The sequence below is a fragment of the Schistocerca gregaria genome, chromosome 9 (assembly GCF_023897955.1).
Source record: "Schistocerca gregaria isolate iqSchGreg1 chromosome 9, iqSchGreg1.2, whole genome shotgun sequence".
Taxonomy (NCBI): Eukaryota; Metazoa; Arthropoda; class Insecta; order Orthoptera; family Acrididae; genus Schistocerca; species Schistocerca gregaria.
Genome location: NC_064928.1, coordinates 84,922,955 through 84,946,867, shown reverse-complemented (window position 1 = coordinate 84,946,867; position 23,913 = coordinate 84,922,955). Strand labels below are relative to the sequence as shown.

The following is a 23,913-nucleotide window of genomic DNA, read 5'->3' as shown; positions in this document are numbered from 1 at the left end:
AATTCATTACCGTTACCAATATTTCTTTCCTCTTTCATTATTTAACATAAATGGTAGACAAATCGTTAATCTGTTAAAGCAAATGAAGCAACGTACTTCATTCCTACGTCACTCCGTAAAAATGATTCCAGACTAGGTCTGGTGCCTTTCTGCAGATCAACGGATGTCTGCCGACGACAGCGGGAAACTACCTCCTAGACCAGGTAGCGACGAGTCCTGCACACTGCACATACAAGCGTAACTTAAGCCATGACACACAGCGACAGGGACATTATATCAGCTGTGCTGTACCAGTGCTTATGCCATGTTTTCTTGCTCATTTCTGTCGCCTTTATTATTGTAATAACACTTATCACTTTTCCCATGTTGTATAATAACGCAATTTTTCAAACCAATGCAGATTTTCCGATAGAAATTAGGCTACTAATTTTTTCAAAGTTTACAAGATTATTTCGGAACGAAAAAAAATAGCGCTGCTCCTAAGGCTTACTCGATTAATAGTAAAAAAATAAAAAATAAAAAGCAGGTATTACAACCAAGACCAAACAAATACCGAAAAATATTGGCCATTCAGAACTAAAATCGGTATCGGTTATGATCGGCTGGTTTTTCCCATTCCTAGCTTAAAAATACTGTTTAAAACAAAGTCTTTCTCCAACAGGTGTAAGCAAGAAATAATCCAATAGGCGAAGTGGAGAGAAAGAAATTGCGTCACTATAATTTAAGAGGGGTAGGACGTCAAACGTGCCGTCTTGGAGCAGGAGAGACACCATAGGACATTTTAATTTACACTGTCTATACTTTTAAGAATAAATTAATAAAACTTTGTCAGCATGACCAGGAAGGATTCAGGTTTCACAAACATAGCAGTGGAAGTTCAAAAACGTAACAAAATAATTTTTTTTATTTTACGTATGAAAGTTCATCATTTTTTCACTTCTATTGGCTGCGTTTGTTGCTATAGGTACACTTTTCTTCCTAAGTAAGGGAGATTCTTCGATGAATTTTGCACAGCATACAAACCATACTTACAGGTGTCTGAAATACTCGAAATTATTTAATTTATGAAAAAATGAATGTTATGTTATTTTTAACTTCATGTTTAGAAAAAAACTCAAATTTTATAGTTAATTATCTCAATTTTTACCAAAGTTTTTAATATATGTGGATAATTCTTGAGCTTCATACACCTGTAAGTATGGTTTGTATGCTGTGCAAAATTCATCCAAGACTCTACCTTACTTTTGAAGAAAAGTGTACCTATAGCAACAAATGCAGCCAATGGTAAGTGAAAATAAAGTGAAATACAAATGTAAAAAATAAATTATTTTCTTATGTTTTTGAACTTCCACCGCTATAAGTGTAAATCCTGAATCCTGTCTGGTCATCCTGACAAAGTTTTATGAATTTATTTGTAAAAGTATAGACAGTGGAAATTAAAATGTCCTGTGGTGCCTCTCCTGCTCCAAGTCGTCCCATTTGACGTCCTATCCGCCTTAATTCTCTGTTTTTCCGCACCCGAGGGCAGAATCGTTTCTTAGCGAAGGATGTAGCAGCAGCTTGAGTGCTGACTGAAATCGAATCTGATTGGGGAGTGTGTCGGTCTGCCATGTGGGCCACATCGCGTCGGAAAAGAAGTTTCTCTTAACACCAGAGAAGGACGGGAGAGTGTTTCTGTAGCCAGCTGTCAGCACTCACGGCCACAGACGTTTCCACAGCCTTCGACAGCGGCTATTCGTTTTTTCGAGCCGCGCCGGCTACAGCTGACAAACGGCCACTTTGCACTTGCGCCCTCGTTGGCGCCAGTCCAAAACGGAACCAAAAAAAAACGCGGCGTCGTCTTCCCCGTCCGTGGCGCGCCGGATGTCGGCCTCCACCCCGTGCCCCTCGCAGCCTGACGCACGATGCGTGACGCACTTTCTGCTCGCGAGAAGAGCCTTCCCGTTTCGCCGGTCGCATCCTGTCACGGTCGCCAGTCGCTTTCCGCGCAGGCAGGCGGGATGCGGGACACGTCGGCGCCGCCCACGCTCACAATGACTCGCCACGGCCGGTTATTACCCGGGGGCCTGCGTGACGTCCTAAAGGAGTGGCCGCTGCGGCCGGCATCGCTCAACAAGCAGCGTCGCGTGCCGGGGCGAAGGCAGCCAGCAACTCAGCGGCTCTTTTACAGCGCTTCATTGCCGGTTATAGCCCACCATCTACAAGTGTACCGTTTAAACCGCACTGTGATGTGTGGTAGAGCACGCATTGCAATCTACTTACTGTCCACCAACCACTCCAGCCCCCTTCCCACTAACTAACTCCACTAGAACAGGTCAACAAGGCACAAGGGTACCGACCGACCGCCGTGTCATCCTCAGTCCTCAGGCGTCGCTAGATGCGGATAAGTGGTGGCACACCACTCTCCCGGCCGTATGCCAGTTTACGAGACCGGAGACACTGTAAGTAGGCGATTTAGGTTCTCATATTGGTAACACCGCCGCCACCTAGAGCTCTGTATGAAAATCACTGGCTGTGCTGTGTGCAGTCTGTGGCTGGGTGGCATTGTTGGAATTTGCTATTGTAGTGTTGGGCACTTGCTGTTAATAGCGCGTAGCGTTGCGCAGCTGGAGGTGAGCCGCCATCAGTGGTGGATGTGGGGAGTGAGATGGCGGAGTTTTGAGAGCGGATGATCTGGACAGAGACAGTAAATTTGTAATATTGGATATCATGGACTGATATAGATATTATGACTTTTGAACACTATTAAGGTAAATACATTGTTTGTTCTCTATTAAAATCTTTCATTTGCTAACTATGCCTATCAGTAGTTAGTGCCTTCAGTAGTTCGAATCTTTTATTTAGCTGGCAGTAGTGGCGCTAGCTGTACTGCAGTAGTTTGAGTAACGAAGATTTTTGTGAGGTAAGTGATTTGTGAAAGGTATAGGTTATTGTTAGTCGGGGCCATTCTTTTGTAGGGATTATTAAAAGTCAGATTGCGTTGCGCTAAAAATATTGTGTGTCAGTTTAGTGTTGATCAGAATAGGGAAAGAGCGTAATGGTTCAAAATGGTTCAAATGGTTCTGAGCGCTATGGGACTTAACATCTGTGGTCATCAGTCCCCTAGAACTTAGAACTACTTAACTGTGGTCATCAGTCCCCTAGAACTTAGAACTACTTAAACCTAACTAACCTAAGGACATCACACACATTCATGCTCGAGGCAGGATTCGAACCGGCGACCGTAGCAGTGACGCGGTTCCGGACTGAGCACCTTAACCGCGAGACCACCGCGGCCGGCAAAGAGCGAAATGTCTGAGTACGTTCAGTTCTGCTCAGCTGTTAGAAAATCAAATAATGTAAGAGGTTTATCAGCACAGTAATTCCTTAATTTCTCTAAGGGGACGTTTCAACGCTACCGGGTGATCATAAAGTCAGTATAAATTTGAAAACTTAATAAACCACGGAATAATGTAGATAGAGAGGTAAATATTTACACACGTGCTTGGAATGACATGGGGGTTTATGGGAACAAAAAAAAGTTCACAAAATGTTCGACAGATGGCGCCGGACAGCAAAACTGCTACCGTGACGGGTCAGAGGTATGCCGATATGTTACAGAATCGCATCATCCCCAGCCTGGCTGGAACGTACGATGTTTATGCAGTATGGCGCTCCATTCCATATTGCTAGACGCGTGAAAGATCTCTTGCGCACGTCGTTTGGTGATGATCGTGTGTTCAGCCACCACTTTCGTCATCTTGGCCTTCCATGTCCCCAGACCTCAGTCCGTGCGATTATTGACTTTCGGGTTACCTCAAGTCGCAAGTGTATCGTCATCGACTGACATCTTTAGGGATGCTGAAAGACAACATCCGACGCCAATGCCTCATCATAACTCCGGACATGCATTACAGTGCTGTTCACAATATTTTTCCTCGACTACAACTATTGTTGAGGAATGATGGTGGAGACATTGAGCATTTCCTGTAAAGAACATCATCTTTGCTTTGTCTTACTTTGTTATGGTAATTATTGCTATTCTGATCAGATAAATCGCCATCTGTCGGACATTTTTTTAATGTTTGTATTTTTTTCGGATCTAATAAAACCCCATGTCATTTCAAGCATGTGTGTCAATTTGTACCTCTCTATCTACATTATTCCGTGATTTATTCAGTTTTCAAATTTATACCGACTTTTTGATCACCCAGTACTTCTCGATCAGGGGTTATTCGGAAAGAATGGAGCAATCGTTCGCGAAATGAAACCCACAGTGAAAATCCGATGAAATTTTACACAGGTGTGTTGGGAAGTGTCTCTAGTATGCCCGTCGATCGCGTCACGTCGTTCTTTTCAGTTCTGAGCACACAGGGAGCACATAAAGGTACCTAGAACAATAGTGTCTCCCGCCAAGTAGGAGGGCCTGGCGAGAAATTTCGCCTGGAGCTATGCAGCCAACATGACATAACTGTCGTGCGTTTACTTATTCAAGACAATTCTCAGCCGCATTCTGCAGGGGCAATGAAGATGCTTCTGCAGCGTTTTCAGCTGGAAATGTTTGATTACCCACAATACTGCCCGAAATTGCCCGTCTCTGAATTTCTTCTCTGCTCACATGAACCGCTGGCTATGAAGACAACATTTTGGCACTTGCAGCTGCCTTCTATAACGATGGTATTGAAAAGTTGGTACAACGCTACGACAAAGGTCGAAGTCGGATCGGCGACTATGGTGATAAGTAGCTGGAAGTTGTAGCTAACTGTTGCAAATAAAACAGTTTCGATTTTTCACTGTGGTTTCCACTTCGCGACCTATCTTTCCATACTTTCCGAATATCCATCGTTCAAAATGGTTCAAATGGGTCTGAGCACTAAGGTCATCAGTCCCCTAGAACTTAGAACTACTTAAACCTAACTAACCTAAGGACATCACACACATCCACGCCCGAGGCAGGATTCGAACGTGCGACCGCAGCGGTCGCGCGGTTCCAGAATGAAGCGCCTAGAACCGCTCGGCCACTCCGGCCGGCAATAGCCCTCGTACTTCCATAGTTTGTCTCACAAGGGCTGAGTGCACCCCGCTTGCCAACAGCGCTCGGCAGACTGGGTATTCACCCATCCAAGTGCTAGCCCAGCCCGAAAGCTCTTAACTTCGTTGATCTGAAGGGAAACGGTACCACTGTGGCAAGTTCGTTGGCAACCCCCTTTCCCACATTATACGTTAATGATCCTACATCTGTCTACATTTACGAAGATAATCCACAAGCTCTGTATCACCACTAGTCATTTCCATTCCTGCTCCACTCACAAACAGTGCGACTCGAAAACAACTGTTTATCTGCGTCCGTATGAGACCTAATTTCTCGTGTCTTATCTTCGAAGTCCTTACGTGCAATATACACTCCTGGAAATTGAAATAAGAACACCGTGAATTCATTGTCCCAGGAAGGGGAAACTTTATTGGCACATTCCTGGGGTCAGATACATCACATGATCACACTGACAGAACCACAGGCACATAGACACAGGCAACACAGCATGCACAATGTCGGCACTAGTACAGTGTATATCCACCTTTCGCAGCAATGCAGGCTGCTATTCTCCCATGGAGACGATCGTAGAGATGCTCGATGTAGTCCTGTGGAACGGCTTGCCATGCCATTTCCACCTGGCGCCTCAGTTGGACCAGCGTTCGTGCTGGACGTGCAGACCGCGTGAGACGACGCTTCATCCAGTCCCAAACATGCTCAATGGGGGACAGATCCGGAGATCTTGCTGGCCAGGGTAGTTGACTTACACCTTCTAGAGCACGTTGGGTGGCACGGGATACATGCGGACGTGCATTGTCCCTTGGAACAGCAAGTTCCCTTGCCGGTCTAGGAATGGTAGAACGATGGGTTCGATGACGGTTTGGATGTAGCGTGCACTATTCAGTGTCCCCTCGACGATCACTAGAGGTGTACGGCCAGTGTAGGAGATCGCTCCCCACACCATGATGCCGGGTGTTGGCCCTGTGTGCCTCGGTCGTATGCAGTCCTGATTGTGGCGCTCACCTGCACGGCGCCAAACACGCATACGACCATCATTGGCAGCAAGGCAGAAGCGACTCTCATCCCTGAAGACGACACGTCTCCATTCGTCCCTCCATTCACGCCTGTCGCGACACCACTGGAGGCGGGCTGCACGATGTTGGGGCGTGAGCGGAAGACGGCCTAACGGTGTGCGGGACCGTAGCCCAGCTTCATGGAGACGGTTGCGAATGGTCCTCGCCGATACCCCAGGAGAACAGTGTCCCTAATTTGCTGGGAAGTGGCAGTGCGGTCCCCTACGGCACTGCGTAGGATCCTACGGTCTTGGCGTGCATCCGTGCGTCGCTGCGGTCCGGTCCCAGGTCGACGGGCACGTGCACCTTCCGCCGACCACTGGCGACAACATCGATGTACTCTGGAGACCTCACGCCCCACGTGTTGAGCAATTCGGCGGTACGTCCACCCGGCCTCCCGCATGCCCACTATACGCCCTCGCTCAAAGTCCGTCAGCTGCACATACGGTTCACGTCCACGCTGTCGCGGCATTCTACCAGTGTTAAAGACTGCGATGGAGCTCCGTATGCCACGGCAAACTGGCTGACACTGACGGCGGCGGTGCACAAATGCTGCGCAGCTAGCGCCATTCGACGGCCAACACCGCGGTTCCTGGTGTGTCCGCTGTGCCGTGCGTGTGATCATTGCTTGTACAGGCCTCTCGCAGTGTCCGGAGCAAGTATGGTGGGTCTGACACACCGGTGTCAATGTGTTCTTTTTTCCATTTCCAGGAGTATATGTTGGCGGCAGTAGTTTCACTCGGCACTCAGATTCAAACGCCGGTTCTCTAAATTTTCTCAGTAGTGTTTCTCCAAAAGAAACTCGCGCTACCTCCAGGGATTGCCATTCGATTTCCTGCAGCTTATTCGTAATACTTATGTGTTGTCCGAACTTACTGGTAACAAATCTAGCAGCCCGCCTCTGAATTGCTTCGATGTCTTATTTCAGTCAGACCAGGTATGGATCCGAAACACTTGAGCAGTATTCACGAATCGCACCAGCATCCTATACGCTCTCTCCTTTACAGGTGGACCTCTCTTTCCTTAAATTCTCCCAATAAACCGAAGTCGACCATTCGCCTTACCTTCCACAATCCTCACGTCCTCGTTCCATTTCATATCGCTTTGCAACGTTACGCTGAGATGTTTAAACGGCGTGACTGCGTCAAGCAGGACACCAGCAACACTGCACCAGAACGTTACAGCTTTCATCTTGCTACTCATCCACACCAACATACATTTCTTCCACATTTAGGGCTGGCTGCCATTCATCACAAAAACTATCAGTTTTGTCTAAGTCGTGTTGTATCATCCTACAGTCACTCAACTTCGACACGTTACCGTAAACCGCACCTTCTTTAACAAACAACCGCAGACTGTTGCCCTCACTTACGTATACTGAGAACAACATTGGGGCACTCCTCACGATACATTTGTCTCTGTAAAATTTGAAAATTTCCCGGTGAATCAATTGTTCAAAAAGATTTCGGGCTTGCACTCGGTCGTCGTAAACTTCATTGCACGATGTTTCGGCTGGACAACTGCCAGCCATCTTCAGGTGAGCCGAACGAGGACTGACGAAGACGTTCTCCGTTCCGTCTTATATAGTGCGCTGATAGTTCTGCCGCGCATGCGTTGCAGTCGCGGAGACAGAAGAACCACACCGCCCTGCAACAGCGCTCTCGCTGGTGGAACTGCGAAACTCAGGTGCCGTCGGTATTGTCGCTGGCCGCAGGCATCGATGTCTTCTGGCGTCTTCGTCTCGAGAAAATTTCTGTGATGACGGGATTCCATGCGTTATTCAGTTGGTAACCACTGTCACGGTTCATTAGAATTCCCGCAATGCGTATTGCAACTGATTCTTTGATAATGGAGCCCCAAAAAGTTGTTGCAGTGGCCAAAATCGAAGTTTTGTCGTACTCCATTGAATGTCCGTCAGAAATACAATGTTCCGCAACTGCAGACTTACTGGGTTGCAGTAGGCGAGTGCAACGTTGATGTTCTGTACAACGCTCTTCCACTGTACGCGTTGTCTGTCCTATATAGGCCATGCCACACTGACACGGTGTTTTGTAAATATCTGTGAACTTACTCCATATGCTCACACCTTCGTAAATAGGCTGCAACGAGGTACCGTGTCAAATGCTTCGCGGAAATATAGAAATAACGAGTCTGCCCGTTGCTCTTCATCCTTAGTTTTCAGTGTATCATGTGAGGAAAGGGCAAGCTATGTTTCGCACAAGCGATGCTTTCTAAAACCATTCTGATTCGCGGACGTAAGCTTCTCAGTCATAAGAAAGTTTATTACGTTCTGACTGAGAAAATGTTCAAGGATTCTGGAGCGAACAGAAGTTAAGGATATTGGTCTTCTTCGCCGGACGGTGTGCCCGAGCGGTTCTGGGCACTACAGTCTGCAACCGCGCGACCGCTACGGTAGCAGGTTCGAATCCTGCCTCGGGCATGGATGTGTGGGATGTCCGTAGGATAGTTAGGTTTAAGTAGTTCTAAGTTCTAGGGGACTGATGACCTCAGATGTTAAGTACCATAGTGGTCAGAGCCATTTGAACCATTTTGCAATTTTTCCAGGTCCGTTGTTTTACGTCGCTTATAAACTGGAATCACCTGCGTTTTTTCCCAGTCGCTAGAATTTAAATAAAATTATAATAAACAACCCCACTTTAAAAGAAGCCAGTTGCTGACACAAGTGGATATCATCGAACTATGGGATTAATTAGTCGCTGTTGCAAAATAGTGGCACGAAGTATGGAAAAATTGATAGATGCCATCCTCAGAAAAAATCAGTTTCTATTTTGGAGGAGGTAGGAACAATTGGGAATACTGATCCAACGACTTACATTTGAAGATAGACTGAAGAAAGGCGATGAATTTTGTATTGTGGACATCCACAGCTGTTGAATTCTATCATGTTGAAAAATATTTATTAAGGAACCAACTACTTTCATGACGTTAGAGCCACGTCTTCATTCCACGAGTGTACCGTGAATATCAGATCCGATAACATCTCAAATCTCCAACATTGCTGCGGCCGTAACAAGATCCTCCAAGAACGTGACAGAAGTGAAACCTTCCGCAAATGGCTGCAGATTTCTGTGCTGGGCGATCAATATCAGAGTGCGAAACATTCAACGAAACATCATCGATCTGGTCCGGCCAGAGTGGCCTAGCAGTTCTAGGCGCTACAATCTGGAACCGCGCGACCGCTACGGTCGCAGGTACGAATCCATCCTCGGGCATGGATGTGTGTGATGTCCTTAGGTTAGTTAGGTTTAAGTAGTTCTAACTTCTAGGCGACTGATGACCTCAGAAGTTAAGTTCCATAGTGCTCAGAGCCATTTTTCATCATCGATACGGAGCCGAAGGGCCAGACGTGTGCCCTTGATGACTGCACGACACAAAGCTATTCGCACACTTGGACCCGTGAACACCGTCATTGAACTTTTAATGGCAGGAAACTTGTTGCCTGATCGTATGAGTCTCGTCTCACATTGTATCGAACGGAGAGCCTGATGAGGGCATAGATCCTGCATCTCGGGAGGGGGCTGTTCAAGGTGGTGGAGGTTCTGTAATGGTGTGGATCGTGTGCAGTTGGAGTGGTATTTGACCCCTGATACGTCTAGATACTACTCTGACAACTGACACGTGCGTAAGGATTCTGTCTGATCACCTGCTCACGTCCATTGTGCATTCAGACGGCCTTCAGCAATTCCAGCAGGACAATGCGACACCCCACACGCCCAGAACTGTTACAGAGTGGCTCCAGGAACACTCGTGATTTCCCTAAATCGCGTCAGGGAAATGCCGGGGCGGTTCCTTTGAAAGGGCACGGCCGATTTCCCTCCGTATCCTCCCCTAATTCGAGCTTGTGTTCCGTCTCTAATGACCTCATTGTCGATGGGACGTTATACACTAATTTCTTCCTCCTCCTCCACCTCCTCCAGGAACTCTCTCTCTTCTTACCTTAAACAGTTCCCCTGGCCACCAAACTCTCCAGACATGAACAATATTGACCATATCTGGGATGTCTTGCAACGTGCTGTTCAGATGAGATATCCACCTCCTCGTAGTCTTACGGAGTTATAGACAGCACTGGAGGTGTCAATTGCCTCAGTCGAGTGTATGCCACGTCGTGTTACGGCAGCTCTGCGTGCTTGCGGGGGCCCTACACTATATTAGGCAGCGGTACCAGTGTAAATTCGATCACTGTTGGGTTATGTTCAGCTTCCTGCTGTAATATCTCTTGATATTCTACTAATTATCCCTGCACAATTCTATGAGTGAATTACGTTTCCTACTTGACCATCTATATACTCGCAAAATCGATGCGCAAAGTAGTACAGTACTATTACTATTTCACGAGCGCATAATTACTCTATGTAATATTCCCTCTGGTGTATTGAGGGGACTTCTAGGTTCTCCGTGCCGAATAGCCGCATTGAATAATTGTAATTTCGCTATCGGGATTACTGGAAGAAAGAGATTGAAAATATATTGTATGTTGCTCAAGAAAATATATCAATTTACATCAAAGGTGTGTAAGGAATTTCATTATAAATGTATTCTCTAATTGGAAAGTTGCACGGAGGTGTCGTTTCGTTGGCAATCAGAAGGGAACTTCCGATGAATTGGAAACGAACCTGCAACAATTAGATCCAAGAGCTCCATTATTTCATCAGATAATTGAACTCTTATCAAAGCAAACTTTCCGCTTGATCTGAGGTTTCCCGACTGAGTACGCAACGCAAGAAAACCAAGACATTTTATTTACCCAGGATTGCAGATTGCTTCGAGTCATCGAGACTGCGGACAAGGAGACTCATCGTCTGATTCTGATTTAACAAGTAAATAAGGTTAATTATAACTTTCTTGAGCGACTGTGATATGGCTGCTTATGAATGAGATCATTAATAAAATGCTTACAACTACCTTTCCTCCTCACCAGCAACCAGTATAAACACAATATTATATTAAAATTATACTGCCGCGCTGTAAATATTACGTAGGGCTGATGGTAGGCGAGGTTTCTGCAAAAGTTAGGCAACGAAAATTTCCAGTCTATATAAAAATAACTGTCTTAACGTTTTTAAACTATAACACCAATGATTACTGCACACAGTGTTTGCTGTAACTGCACTGATACACAATGGATCGCAGCTACAGGGAACCGCATTGTCAAACACAGTCCCGCCATGCTGGCGTGGGTCACAGGACTTACACAAAGTTCAAAGACGTGCCTGCAAATCGACTCTGTGTTCCATTACCAGTGCTGCGTGTGGGCAGCTCCGATGGAAACAAAACAAGGAGGGCGTTTGTAGCGCAGTCGGAATGTGTGATAGCCGGGCTGCATAGCTTTGGCTCACGGAGAAAAGAACTGTCTTTAATCGAGAAAAATTACCGTAATTGGTTTACGCACAGTGGCTACGGAAACAGGTGATGCTGGGGCAAATGATGGGACAGAGCAGGAGGAATTGAAAAAAAAATCAAACAGTCGCGCCCTGTTGGTAAATGTTGTCGCGCACCGATTTCGTTTCGGGAACGAGTCTGAATAACAGTGGGAACGGTTGCGGAGCGAAGCGAAATCTATGCTTTGCAAACAGTGTTCGTAATTACGCAGCTTTCGACTCTCGACTGGCAGCCTACGCCGTGCGTTTCGACAAACACCGTCTCCTCGTTTTGCACCTAATTCTCTCTCTCTCTCTCTCTCTCTCTCTCTCTCTCTCTCTCTCTCACTCTTTCCCTCTCTCTCTCACTCTCTCTCTCTCTCTCTCTCTCTCTCTCTGTCTCTCTCTCCCTCCCTGTCTCTCTGTTTCCCTACGGATATGCACGAAATGTCTTTGTCTCACCCACTCATTGTTTCGTTTCAGTTGCACGGAAGTCACCGAATTAAAACATTGGGACTTTTTCGTTTTCTTTTTTTTTTTTTTTTGTGCTCTGTGCCACAGTGAGTGGTATGCGAGGGGAACGACCGAATCAAAAGCGTAATTAGGAAAACGAGACGGATGTCGAAATCGGGTGGGACTTTGCATGTCGGGTTCAAGTTTTTAATTGGATTGCGAACGACTCTGTGTCTGTAATGGTATCTTTCCGCTCGCTGACATATATATTGACAAAGTAGTACCCCAGCTTTCCATCGAAAGCAAACGTTGCTTTGGTGTCAACGTATATTTAACGGGTCAAAAGTTCGTTGCTGGAATCCCCAGGTAATCGTGGCGTTTCGTTAGCAGTGTGGGCAATGTACATCGTGACTACTGATGAAATTTTTTCCTCCGGAAGTTTACCGATGATGTAATGGGGGTTGCTGAAATACAGTTGCAGCTCACCAGGCTGTAAGTCAGAATTCTTTTTTTTTGTCTGTTATTTACATTCGGTTCCAGGGAACTAATACAATGTAATACATAAAAGTATATTGATAGCAATCAAAACAGTTCTGTTATGACGGGGTTAAGTATTACTTGACAATGAATACGAAGGAGGTCGAAATTTGGTATGCAGCCGACAACAAGTCGCCGAAGGTATTAGATTTAATATATTAAGCACCACTCAAGCAAGTACGGTGCCTGGCAGTAAAAGCGAAGCAGAAGTGGTTGGAGAAAACGAATTACAACTTCGCCGGCTCAGAGTGTCAGTGATGTTATTACAGTGATTTCAAAGTCGAGCCAGATTTACAAAAATAACTTGGCAGAATGTGCCCAGCTATCAGTGAGACATTGCACTGATTCGCTTAGTCAGCGTGTCACAAAGGCGCTGTATCCTGTGCTGAGCCAAGCCGATTCGTAACTGTTCCAGCTGGTCCTCAATAGCCTGCTCTATAATGGACTTGCGTCCGAACTGGCCCCGCACATGTTTTATCGGAGATAAATGTGGGAGGATCTTGCTGGAAGTACCTCAACATAAAACTAACTTTGCAACTCTGACTGCTTTATTTTCAGTATAATCATGCGGGACATTGCAATGTGTGCACAAGCGTTGTCCTGTTGAAAAAGGCAGCAAGAGTCTGTCTCAGCAGAAGTAACACATGAGGAAGCAGGATATCCGTGACGTACTCCGCACACCATGACGTCAAGAGTAAGACCGCTGTACCCCTTCGCCGGCCGCTGTGGCCGAGCGGTTCTAGGAGCTTCAGTCTGGAACCGCGCTGCTGCTGCGGTCATAGGTTCGAATCCTTCCTCGGGCATGGGTGTGTGTGATGTCCTTTGATTAGTTCGGTTTAAGTAGTTCTATGTCTAGGGGACTCATGACCTCAGATGTTAAGTCCCGTAGTGCTTAGGGCCTTTTGAACCATCTGTGACTCTTCAAAACATTGGAAGAAAGGGACCATTAACCAGACCGCTGCCGTACACGCTGACGATCGCCTGGTGTGAACAGTTATTCATCACTGAAAACAATGCGACGCCGTTCTCGAACAGTCCATGTTTCCAGGTCACTGTACCACTCAATACGCAGCCTCGTGAATTATTAACGGCAGCCTACGCGTGGAATGGCAATTCCATAATCTGGAACCTAATGATGGCGGGGGACGACGAAGGATGATGCAAGGAGTCCATTACTTGGTCTCGGAAGGCAGGATCAGATGTGATTACTATGTGATAGGAGCACAATTCGGCTGCCCTCCCTTGTGGTGGCCACATGTCTTTGACTGTAATCATGTCGCTGAGTATGCCAGCAATGGGAATTCCACGATTAAATGCAGAGGAAAGGGCGGATAGATGGAAAGAGTACATTGAAGACTTCTATGAGGGAGAACACTTGTCTGATGACGTGATAGAAGAACGAAGATGAGTCGATATACAAGAGACAGGGGAGCCAGTGCTAGAATCAGAAATTAAAAGAGCTCTGTAAGATTTTATGGGGGGTAGGACGTCAAACGGGCCAACATGGAGCAGGAGAGTCACCACAGGACATTTTAATTACTACTGTCTACACTTTTACAAATGAATTCAGCATGACCCGGAAGGATTGAGGACTCACACTCATAGCAGTGGAAGTTCAAAAACGTAGCAAAATACCTTTTTGTACATGTGAAATTTCATCATTTTTTCACTTACTACTGGCTGCATTTGTTTCTGTAGGTACACTTTCCTTCCGAAGTACGAGAGATTCATCTCGCAGTGTTCTATGGCCTTCCGTGCACAATTCAGTTCACAACCGTTTGAGGGATATATGCGTGACATTCTCTCATGCCAACAATCCGCCCTCTTTCGAGCTCACTGATTTGGAAGTACGGTTCGCGCATACGTCTGCGAGGCATCCTGCACATCTGCTCAAGTAACACTGATCCATTGCAGACGGTTTATACCGACGACAGGAGCTGAGGCACATTTTACCAGCAGGTGCTGTTGCGCCGCGATATCGATGTTGATCTTGAACCCGCGGACCAACATGGTTCAAATGCTAATCACTGCTGCAGAATATAATAATTTACGTCTTCTGTGAATATGAACGTCTTGTCTCTAGTCGATCAAACGGTTCTGTTTTTTTCTCAACGTGAGTGTAAAACAGGCGACATATTTTGTAAGGTTTGCAATAAAAAATATAGTCACTGTTTAGCTTGCGTTAGGTAACACAATGATGCATATCAAATTTGGTATCCGAATTGTTTCTAACGATGGAAAGGAAGCCATAAGTCTTTCCAGTCTCGACTAAATACGTGACATACAGACATCAAAGAAAGATCACTTTGGTTCCCAGAGTTCCGGAACCTATACAGAAATTTGGGATAGAGATCAACATAAACATAATTTCGACCCTTTTTATTGCTCATGAAAATCACAAATTGCATGCTGTACCACCATACAGCGAGACCTTCAGAGGTAGTAGTCCGGATTGCTGTACACACCGGTACCTCCTATACCCAGTAGCATGTCCTCTTGCATTGATGCATGCCTGTATTCGTCGTGGCATCCCCAAGTTCATCAAGGCACTGTTGGTCCCGATTGCCCAGTCCTCAAAGGCGATTCGGCGTGGATCCTTCAGAATCGTTGGAGGGTCCTGTCATCCGTAAACATTTCTTTTTAATCTATCCCAGGCATGTTCGATAGCGTTCATGGCTGGAGAACATGCTGGCCACTCTAGTCGAGCGATGTCGTTATCCTGGACGTGTGTACGATGGGGGCGCGAATTGTCGTCCATGAATAGGAATGCCTCGCAAATATGCTGCCGATATGGTTGCACTACCGTCGGAGGATGAATATTCACGTATCGTACAGCCGCTACGGCGCCTTTCATGACAACCAGCGGCGCACGTCGGCACCACATAATGGCACCCAAAAACAGCAGGGAACCTCCACCTTGCTACACTCGTTGGGCCGTGTGCCTAAGGCGTTCAGCCTGACCGAGTTACCTCCAAACACGTCTCTGACCATTGTCTGTCTGAAGGCATATGCGACACTCATCGGTGAAGAGAACGTGATGCCAATCCTGTGCGGTCCATTCGGCATGCTGTTGGCCCATCTCTACCACGTTGCATGGTGTCGTGGTTGCAAAGATGGATCTCGCCATGGGCGTCGGGAGTGTAGTTGCGCATCATGCGGCCTAGCGCGCACAATTTCAGTCGTAACGTTCTGTGGCAGCACGAGACGCACTATTCAACATGGTGGCGTTGCTGTCAGGATACCTCCGAGCCATTATCCGCAGGTAGCGGCCATCCCCTTGCGCGGCCAGAGCGAGGCATGTCATCGACAGTTCCTGTCTCTCTGTATCTCCTCCATGTCCGAATAACATCGCTTTCGTTCACTTAGAAACGCCTTGGCACTTACCTTCTTGAGAGCCCTTCCTGGCACAGAGTAACAATGCGGACGCGATCGAACCGCGGTATTGACCGTCTATGCATGGTTGAACTGCAGACAACACGAGCCGTGTACCTCCTTCCTGGTGGAATGAGTGGAATTGATCGGCTGTCAGACCCCCTACATCTAATAAGCGTGGCTCATTCATGGTTGTTTTGATCTTTGGGCCGGTTTAGTGATATCTCTGAACAGTCGAAGGGACTGTGTCTGTAACACAACATCCACAGTCAACGTCTGTCTTCAAGAGTTCTGGGAACCGGGGTGATGGTCCTATCGCCGGCCGCGGTGTCTGTGCCTTTCTAGGCACTGCAGTCCGAAACCGCGGGACTGCTACGGTCGCAGGTTCGAATCCTGCCTCGGGCATGGATGTGTGTGATATCCTTAGGTTGGTTAGTTTTAAGTAGTTCTAAGTTCTAGGGGACTGATGACCTAAGATGTTAAGTCCCATAGTGCTCGGAGCCATTTTTTTAGTGGTCCTATCGCAATGTGTGTAATGTGCTGCGAATACATAGAAAGAAAGATCCCTTATCATTTAGTTACAATATAGCATGTCAGCAACTGGAAGCAGTTAATTCCATAAATTATATGGGAGTACGGATTGGGAGTGATTTAAATTGGAATGATCATATAAAGTTGATCGTCGGTAAGGCAGATGCCAGACTGAGATTCATTGGAAGAATCGTAAGGAAATGCAATCCGAAAACAATGGAAGTAGGTTACAGTACGCTTCTTCGCCCACTGCTTGAATACTGCTCAGCAGTGTGGGATCCGTACCAGATAGGGTTGATAGAAGAGAGAGAGAAGATCCAACGGAGAGTAGCGCGCTTCGTTACAGGATCATTTAGTAATCGGGAAAGGGTTACGGAGATGATAGATAAACTCCAGTGGAAGACTCTGCAGGAGAGAAGATCAGTATCTCGGTACGGGCTTTTGTTGAAGTTTCGAGAACATACCTTCACCGAGGTGTCAAGCAGTGTATTGCTCCCTGCTACATATATCTCGCGAAATGACCGTGGGGATAAAATCAGTGAGATTAGAGCCCACACAGAGGCATACCGACAACCCTTCTTTCCACGAACAATTCGAGACTGCAATAGAAGGGAGAACCGATAGGGGTACTCAAGGTACCCTCCGCCACACACCGTCAGGTAGCTTGCGGAGTATGGATACAGATGTAGATGTAGATCACTCTTGTGAGAACACGAGGGTCACGCTGAAAATTGACCCATTGCGAAACCGTTATTACAGCGTATTGTATAGCTCGCTGTATCGGCCCAGTGAGGCTGCTTTGATACAGCAAAAACTGTGTTGACCGCCTAAATCTGGAGGCAATAAAGGCATCGAAATCGATTGCAAAGAAAGTAAGCAACAAGCAGAGCTGCGTGGGGAATTTAGCGAAAATAGCCCCACGTGCTCCAAAACAGAGTAAGTTACAGCTGGAATCTGCACTACTCAGAGCCGTGGAAGCAGTAGCAGGATTCCTATTGATTTCTGAGAGAAGCACAGCAGAGTCGCTCTCGTAGTCCTGCGGGAGTGCAGTCTCTGGGGAGGGCAGACAGACATCACATCGCTGCAGCCCTGGGAACGTCCAAATCACTTTCCCGATCATCAAGCTGCCTGCCACAGCGAACCGTGTTTTCCGATTCATTTTGCGCTGCCTGCCTAGAGTCATGAGAACGAGGGCAACCGGGCACATACCAACGGTCTGGTTTCAATAAATTCGAGAATATATTTTATTTGAATTGAAACCAGTCTTGGTTGCAAAATTTGTGGAAATGTCTTACGGTGTGTGTGTGTGTGTGTGTGTGTGTGTGTGTGTGTGTTGAGGCTTATGGGCGCTCAACATCGAGGTCATCAGCGCCCTGACACACTTTAAAAGGAACGAATGTGAACAGACCTAATAATACTAAAGCACACACTCAAAGAAAGCAGGAGAAGAAGGAAAATGCTACATAAGAATGTAAAACCTAAGGAAAGGGAAACATAGAAACAAGAATGTCACAGGAAATTGTGATCGGCTGGCCACTTACATAAAATATGGGCGAGCTAGTCACACAGTGAGCAAATTAAAATCCTCTCCCTAAAATCTTTGTAAAAACATTTGACATGGCACAGAACTTTAGCCACATTAGTCCGAGTGTTGCCTAAAAGAGATGGCAGGTGCGCTGACAAGTCAGCCGCGGCCCGCTGGACAGAAAATAAAACGCAATCCAATAAAACGTGGCGCACAGTGACCTGGATGCCACAAGTACCACACACTGGAGCAGGAAGCCATGCGTCATAGGGCTGTGGCCTATTCGAAGCCGAGTGAGGAGAACACCACACACGCGTTGTGGGCTTGACTAAACGGAGCTTATTGTCAGTCACTTCCGAGCCACTCATCCTCCCACCGACGCATGACTCGTGAGCTCAACAGCGAGGTGAGTGCGTGCAGGGGGATAGCACACTGAGATACTTGTGGGGCGAGACACGCCTCCTTGGCTGTGAGATTTCAGCGCTGGGAAGTCAACAAGTGTCAGCGCGCAAACCATTCAACGAAATACACTCCTGGAAATGGAAAAAAGAACACATTGACACCGGTGTGTCAGACCCACCATACTTGCTCCGGACACTGCGAGAGGGCTGTACAAGCAATGATCACACGCACGGCACAGCGGACACACCAGGAACTGCGGTGTTGGCCGTCGAATGGCGCTAGCTGCGCAGAATTTGTGCACCGCCGCCGCCAGTGTCAGCCAGTTTGCCGTGGCATACGGAGCTCCATCGCAGTCTTTAACACTGGTAGCATGCCGCGACAGCGTGGACGTGAACCGTATGTGCAGTTGACGCACTTTGAGCGAGGGCATATAGTGGGCATGCGGGAGGCCGGGTGGATGTACCCCCGAATTGCTCAACACGTCGGGCGTGAGGTCTCCACAGTACATCGATGTTGTCGCCAGTGGTCGGCGGAAGGTGCACGTGCCCGTCGACCTGGGACCGGACCGCAGCGACACACGGATGCACGCCAAGACCGTAGGATCCTACGCAGTGCCGTAGGGGACCGCACCGCCACTTCCCAGCAAATTAGGGACACTGTTGCTCCTGGGGTATCGGCGAGGACCATTCGCAACCGTCTCCATGAAGCTGGGCTACGGTCCCGCACACCGTTAGGCCGTCTTCCGCTCACGCCCCAACATCGTGCAGCCCGCCTCCAGTGGTGTCGCGACAGGCGTGAATGGAGGGACGAATAGAGACGTGTCGTCTTCAGCGATGAGAGTCGCTTCTGCCTTGGTGCCAATGATGGTCGTATGCGTGTTTGGCGCCGTGCAGGTGATCGCCACAATCAGGACTGCATACGACCGAGGCACACAGGGCCAACAACCGGCATCATGGTGTGGGGAGCGATCTCCTACACTGGCCGTACACCTCTGGCGATCGTCGAGGGGACACTGAATAGTGCACGGTACATCCAAACCGTCATCGAACCCATCGTTCTACCATTCCTAGACCGGCAAGGGAACTTGCTGTTCCAACAGGACAATGCACGTCCGCATGTATCCCGTGCTACCCAACGTGCTCTAGATGGTGTAAGTCAACTACCCTGGCCAGCCAGATCTCCGGATCTGTCCCCCATTGAGCATGTTTGGGACTGGATGAAGCGTCGTCTCACACGGTCTGCACGTCCAGCACGAACGCTGGTCCAACTGAGGCGCCAGGTGGAAATGGCATGGCAAGCCGTTCCACAGGACTACATCCAGCATCTCTACGATCGTCTCCATGGGAGAATAGCAGCCTGCATTGCTTCGAAAGGTGGATATACACTGTACTAGTGCCGACATTGTGCATGCTCTGTTGCCTGTGTCTATGTGCCTGTGGTTCTGTCAGTGTGATCATGTAATGTATCTGACCCCAGGAATGTGTCAATAAAGTTTCCCCTTCCTGGGACAATGAATTCACGGTGTTCTTATTTCAATTTCCAGGAGTGTATGTTAACTACTTTACAGAAACACAGTAGAATGTTGCTGGTATCGAGAGGTTGAGGTGAGGTGCCGTAATGGTTACCTAATTCAAGTACTATTACATCTTCTAACCGGATTCCATTTCGATGTTACTATTCCCCTGCCCCCCTCAACGACTCATTCATACTGTTAAAATCGAGTCGGGGCTTGCTGTTTTAAGAATTTGGTTTATCCCAGATCTGCATTGGGATGATGCCCATCTATGATAATCATCTTCTAGTTTTAATTGGTTGCGGCTGGTGTTACTTTTTTCATCTTTTTGGAGTAATTTAAGGTTTCTTTATGGTCGACATTAAAGTGATTCAGTTATTATAGACGTTTTTCGTAGGGGCTAAGTACGATGCCTGTTATATGACTGCTTTGAATCCCACCTACGTGTGGAAACGTGTATTCGCCATCGCCGTACTGGCGTATCACCCTGCGTAATGGTATGGGGTGCCATTGGTTACACGTCTCGGTCACCTCTTGTTCGCACTGACGGCACTTTGAACAGTGGACGTTACATTTCAGATGTGGCACGACCCGCGGCTCTACCCTTCATTCGATCCCTGCGAAACCCTACATTTCAGCAGGATAATGCACGCGCCTTTCTGGATACAGAAAATGTTCGACTGCTCCCCTGGACAGACCATTCTCCAGATCTCTCACCAATTGAAAACGTCTGGACAATGGTGGACGAGCAACTGGCTCGTCACAATACGCCAGTCACTACTCTGATGAACTGTGGTATCGTGTTGAAGCTGTATGGGCAGCTGTACCTGTACACGTCATCCAAGCTCTGTTTGAGTCAATGCCCAGGCGTATCAAGGCCGTTATTACGGCCAGAGGTGGTTGTTCTGGGTACTGATTTCTCAGGATCTATGCACCGAAATTGCGTGAAAATGTAATCTCATGTCTGTTCTAGTATAATATATTTGTCCAATAAATACCCGTTTATCATCTGCATTTCTTCTTGGTGTAGCCATTTTAATGGCCAGTAGTGTATTTTTTTTAATAATTTTGTTCCTCCCAGGTACAATATCTAGTTTATGTTAGTTGAAAGAAGGCATACACCTCGCATTACTGAAAATGTGTAGTTAACAAGACTCATTTTCTTTCTGTTGCAGACCCGCCCCGGGAAAGCCAGGAAGACAAGGATGGAACGTGTGTGTCACAGGCGGGCGCTACGTTGACTGAACGCCTTGCCGCATCGAGTTGATTGGAACGACCGCCGAGACGTCCGGTGTTCGGCGAAAAGCGACGACGCGAGGACAATATGGTATCCGATAAGGGCCCACACAGAAGCGATACCGCCACTGGAAGCGGCCATCCGTGAAGGAGCAGCTCGGGAGCGCCTTCGTTCGTAACAGGTTTCTAGGGAGTGGAGCTCCTGGAAGGGAGGTTGCCGACTGTGTGCGAGCAGAGGTGGATGTCTGTCAGAGCGCACAAATCTCCCTCCAGTTGCCGCGAGGCCTTCAAACTGTCCAAGCGGACGGCTGCAGCGTAGAGCTATGTCGAGGACTAGTGATTCGACGGCAGCAGCTCCAAGTGTGTGTCTGTAACGGCGTATTGCGAAGTGCGCGGCGAAACATGTGGAGTGGTAGCCATTGTGAACTGACGCGGGTGTGTAAGTGACGTCAGCGTTCCGGACCACCCAAGTGCTGGAAGCCCAGTTGGGAAGTAGTCGCCGTCAACTCTTCCCTTGGATCATTTACGTCGTTTTCGAGCAACGACAGCTCGTTCTCCGGAAGGTGGCGATAGTACTGCGAGATATCGCGAGGCTTGAAACTCATGGGGACGGAATGAGAAGCTCGCTCTGTGCCGGGAATTTCTCAGTTCATCCCAACCACTTCCACGACAGATGCACCACTGTATCAGACTTACAAGAGTTAGGTGTCTGAAGAAAAATTAAAACGTGCTGTCCATCCCCTACTGGAGAACTATTGTACATCCTGTTCAGTGTGAACTTAGTATCCCCAATATCCTACAGAAAACTACACTGTTGCACATATCTGTAAGGTGGTAAATAGACGTGTCTTCTACATGCCGCATTACTAGCGATCTCCTTGTATTTACCTCCATCACTGCCAATGCTCACTCGAAATTAGCAGTAAAACTACCAGGCTGGGTTCAGAGTGTAAATAGCAAAAGCTAAGAGTGTTTCACTTGTCGCTTTGGAAACAACTACTCAAGACTGTAGTCTTCCAGTCCGTTCAAATGCTACGGACGTCAGCGTAATATATTTTGATAATTACTGGTGTGAATAGGCTTTAGAAAAACATGCTCAATGAGACCAGAATGTAGTAGGAACTGGACAGCGGAAAATAATATTTGTGCTGTCTTATTGAAATATGTTTGTCGTAACTAGTTATTGAGAAACATTATCTAGGCGAAATTCGTTATTCTTTGCTAACAAGCAAATTAGTGTCAGTATTAACGCCGTATATGCTGTTATTGACTCATTTAACGAGACTTACTGTGGTATTTTCTGTGCACAACTCTGTGTATGAATGTGGATAGGAGACCGGAACCTCTCATATTGAAGTACGTCGATAGCAGTCACATCTGAATGCTTTGTCAGTGTTCATTAATTTCTTTGTATAACACCTACGCTATTGCCAAAAATTTGTGGTGCGTTTACTAGAAAGTAGCGCATGTGTGTGCATCAAGATATTTGGCGAAGGTAGTGAGTTGTTACTGGGCTCAAACGAGGAACTGAGAGAGCTGAAGGTGTCAGTGAGGAGTAGAGCGAGAAGTATTGCATAGAAGAGTAAGCAGTCGCGGGCGGGATTGAATAGCAGCAACAGTCGAGCGATTTGTTAACGTCGATAAGGAGGATAGCTGCGGCCATGGGTTGCGAGCTGGGAAAGCTCCTGGTGCTTCAGAGGGGCAGCGGAGGCGGTGGCGGCGGCGGAGGCGGCGGGGGCGGAGCGTCCTGCCCCCAAGGGGGGCCGCCACCCCCGGCCACGGACCCCCGCATCCCGCTGACGGCGCGCCAGAAGTACAACATGCTCGCCTCGTGGAAGGGCATCAGCCGCGCCATGGAGCCCACAGGAGTCTACATGTTCCTCAGGTCAGTGCTGCCAACCACTTCGCTACTAATAGTTGGGCAGTTTCCTACAGCTACTCACTAGCTGAAGATGTTTATCGACATCTGGTAGGTTTGTGATTTGTCCAAGTCATTCAATTATGAAGATTACGCCACTCTCTTAGAAAAACTCAAATTTTTTGGTATTGTTAAATTTACAAACAACTGGTTTGAATCACACTTCAAGTTGCGCTAATAATTCAAATATGGTGGAAGAAGAGAACATTTTAATTACTGGGGAGAAATCACAGAGGTTTCCCACAAGGTTCAATTTTTGGGCCAGGCTTATTCCTTATATATGCTGATTCTCTACATGTTCCTTATGTCAGTGCTGCCAACCTCCAAGCTGCTAATAGTTGCGTACTTTCCTACCACTGCTCACTAGCTGAAGATATTTATCGCCATCTCGTAGGTTTCTTATCTGTCCAAGTCATTTAATTATGAAGATTATGTCACTCTCTTAGAGAAACTCAAATTTTTCGGTATTGTTAAATTATAAACAACTGGTTTGAATCACACTTCATCAAGTTGCGCTAATAATCCAAATATGCTAGAAGAAGAGAAAATTTTAATTACTGGGGAGAAATTTCAAAGGTTTCCCACAGGGTTCAATTTTGGGCCCACGATTGTTCCTTATACAGGGTGTTACAAAAAGGTACGGCCAAACTTTCAGGAAACATTCCTCACACACAAATAAAGAAAAGATGTTATGTTGACATGTGTCCGGAAACGCTTAATTTCCATGTTAGAGCTCATTCTAGTTTCGTCAGTATGTACTGTACTTCCTCGATTCACCGCCAGTTGGCCCAATTAAAGGAAGGTAATGTTGACTTCGGTGCTTGTGTTGACATGCGACTCATTGCTCTACAGTACTAGCATCAAGCACATCAGTACGTAGCATCAACAGGTTAGTGTTCATCACGAACGTGGTTTTGCAGTCAGTGCAATGTTTACAAATGCGAGTTGGCAGATGCCCATTTGA

The 23,913-nt window shown here is 47.1% G+C and overlaps 1 protein-coding gene across 1 annotated transcript in view; it reads left to right on the top strand.

The window, feature by feature from the left end:
- LOC126291593 (neuroglobin-like) overlaps positions 1-23,913 on the top strand; it is an 804,393-nt gene that overhangs the window by 562,334 nt on the left and 218,146 nt on the right. Inside the window, exon 3 of the mRNA XM_049985129.1 lies at positions 20,971-22,916. Coding sequence (XP_049841086.1) covers positions 22,693-22,916 — 224 coding nt within the window. The 5' untranslated portion in view covers positions 20,971-22,692. The remainder of the gene's footprint in view (positions 1-20,970; positions 22,917-23,913) is intronic.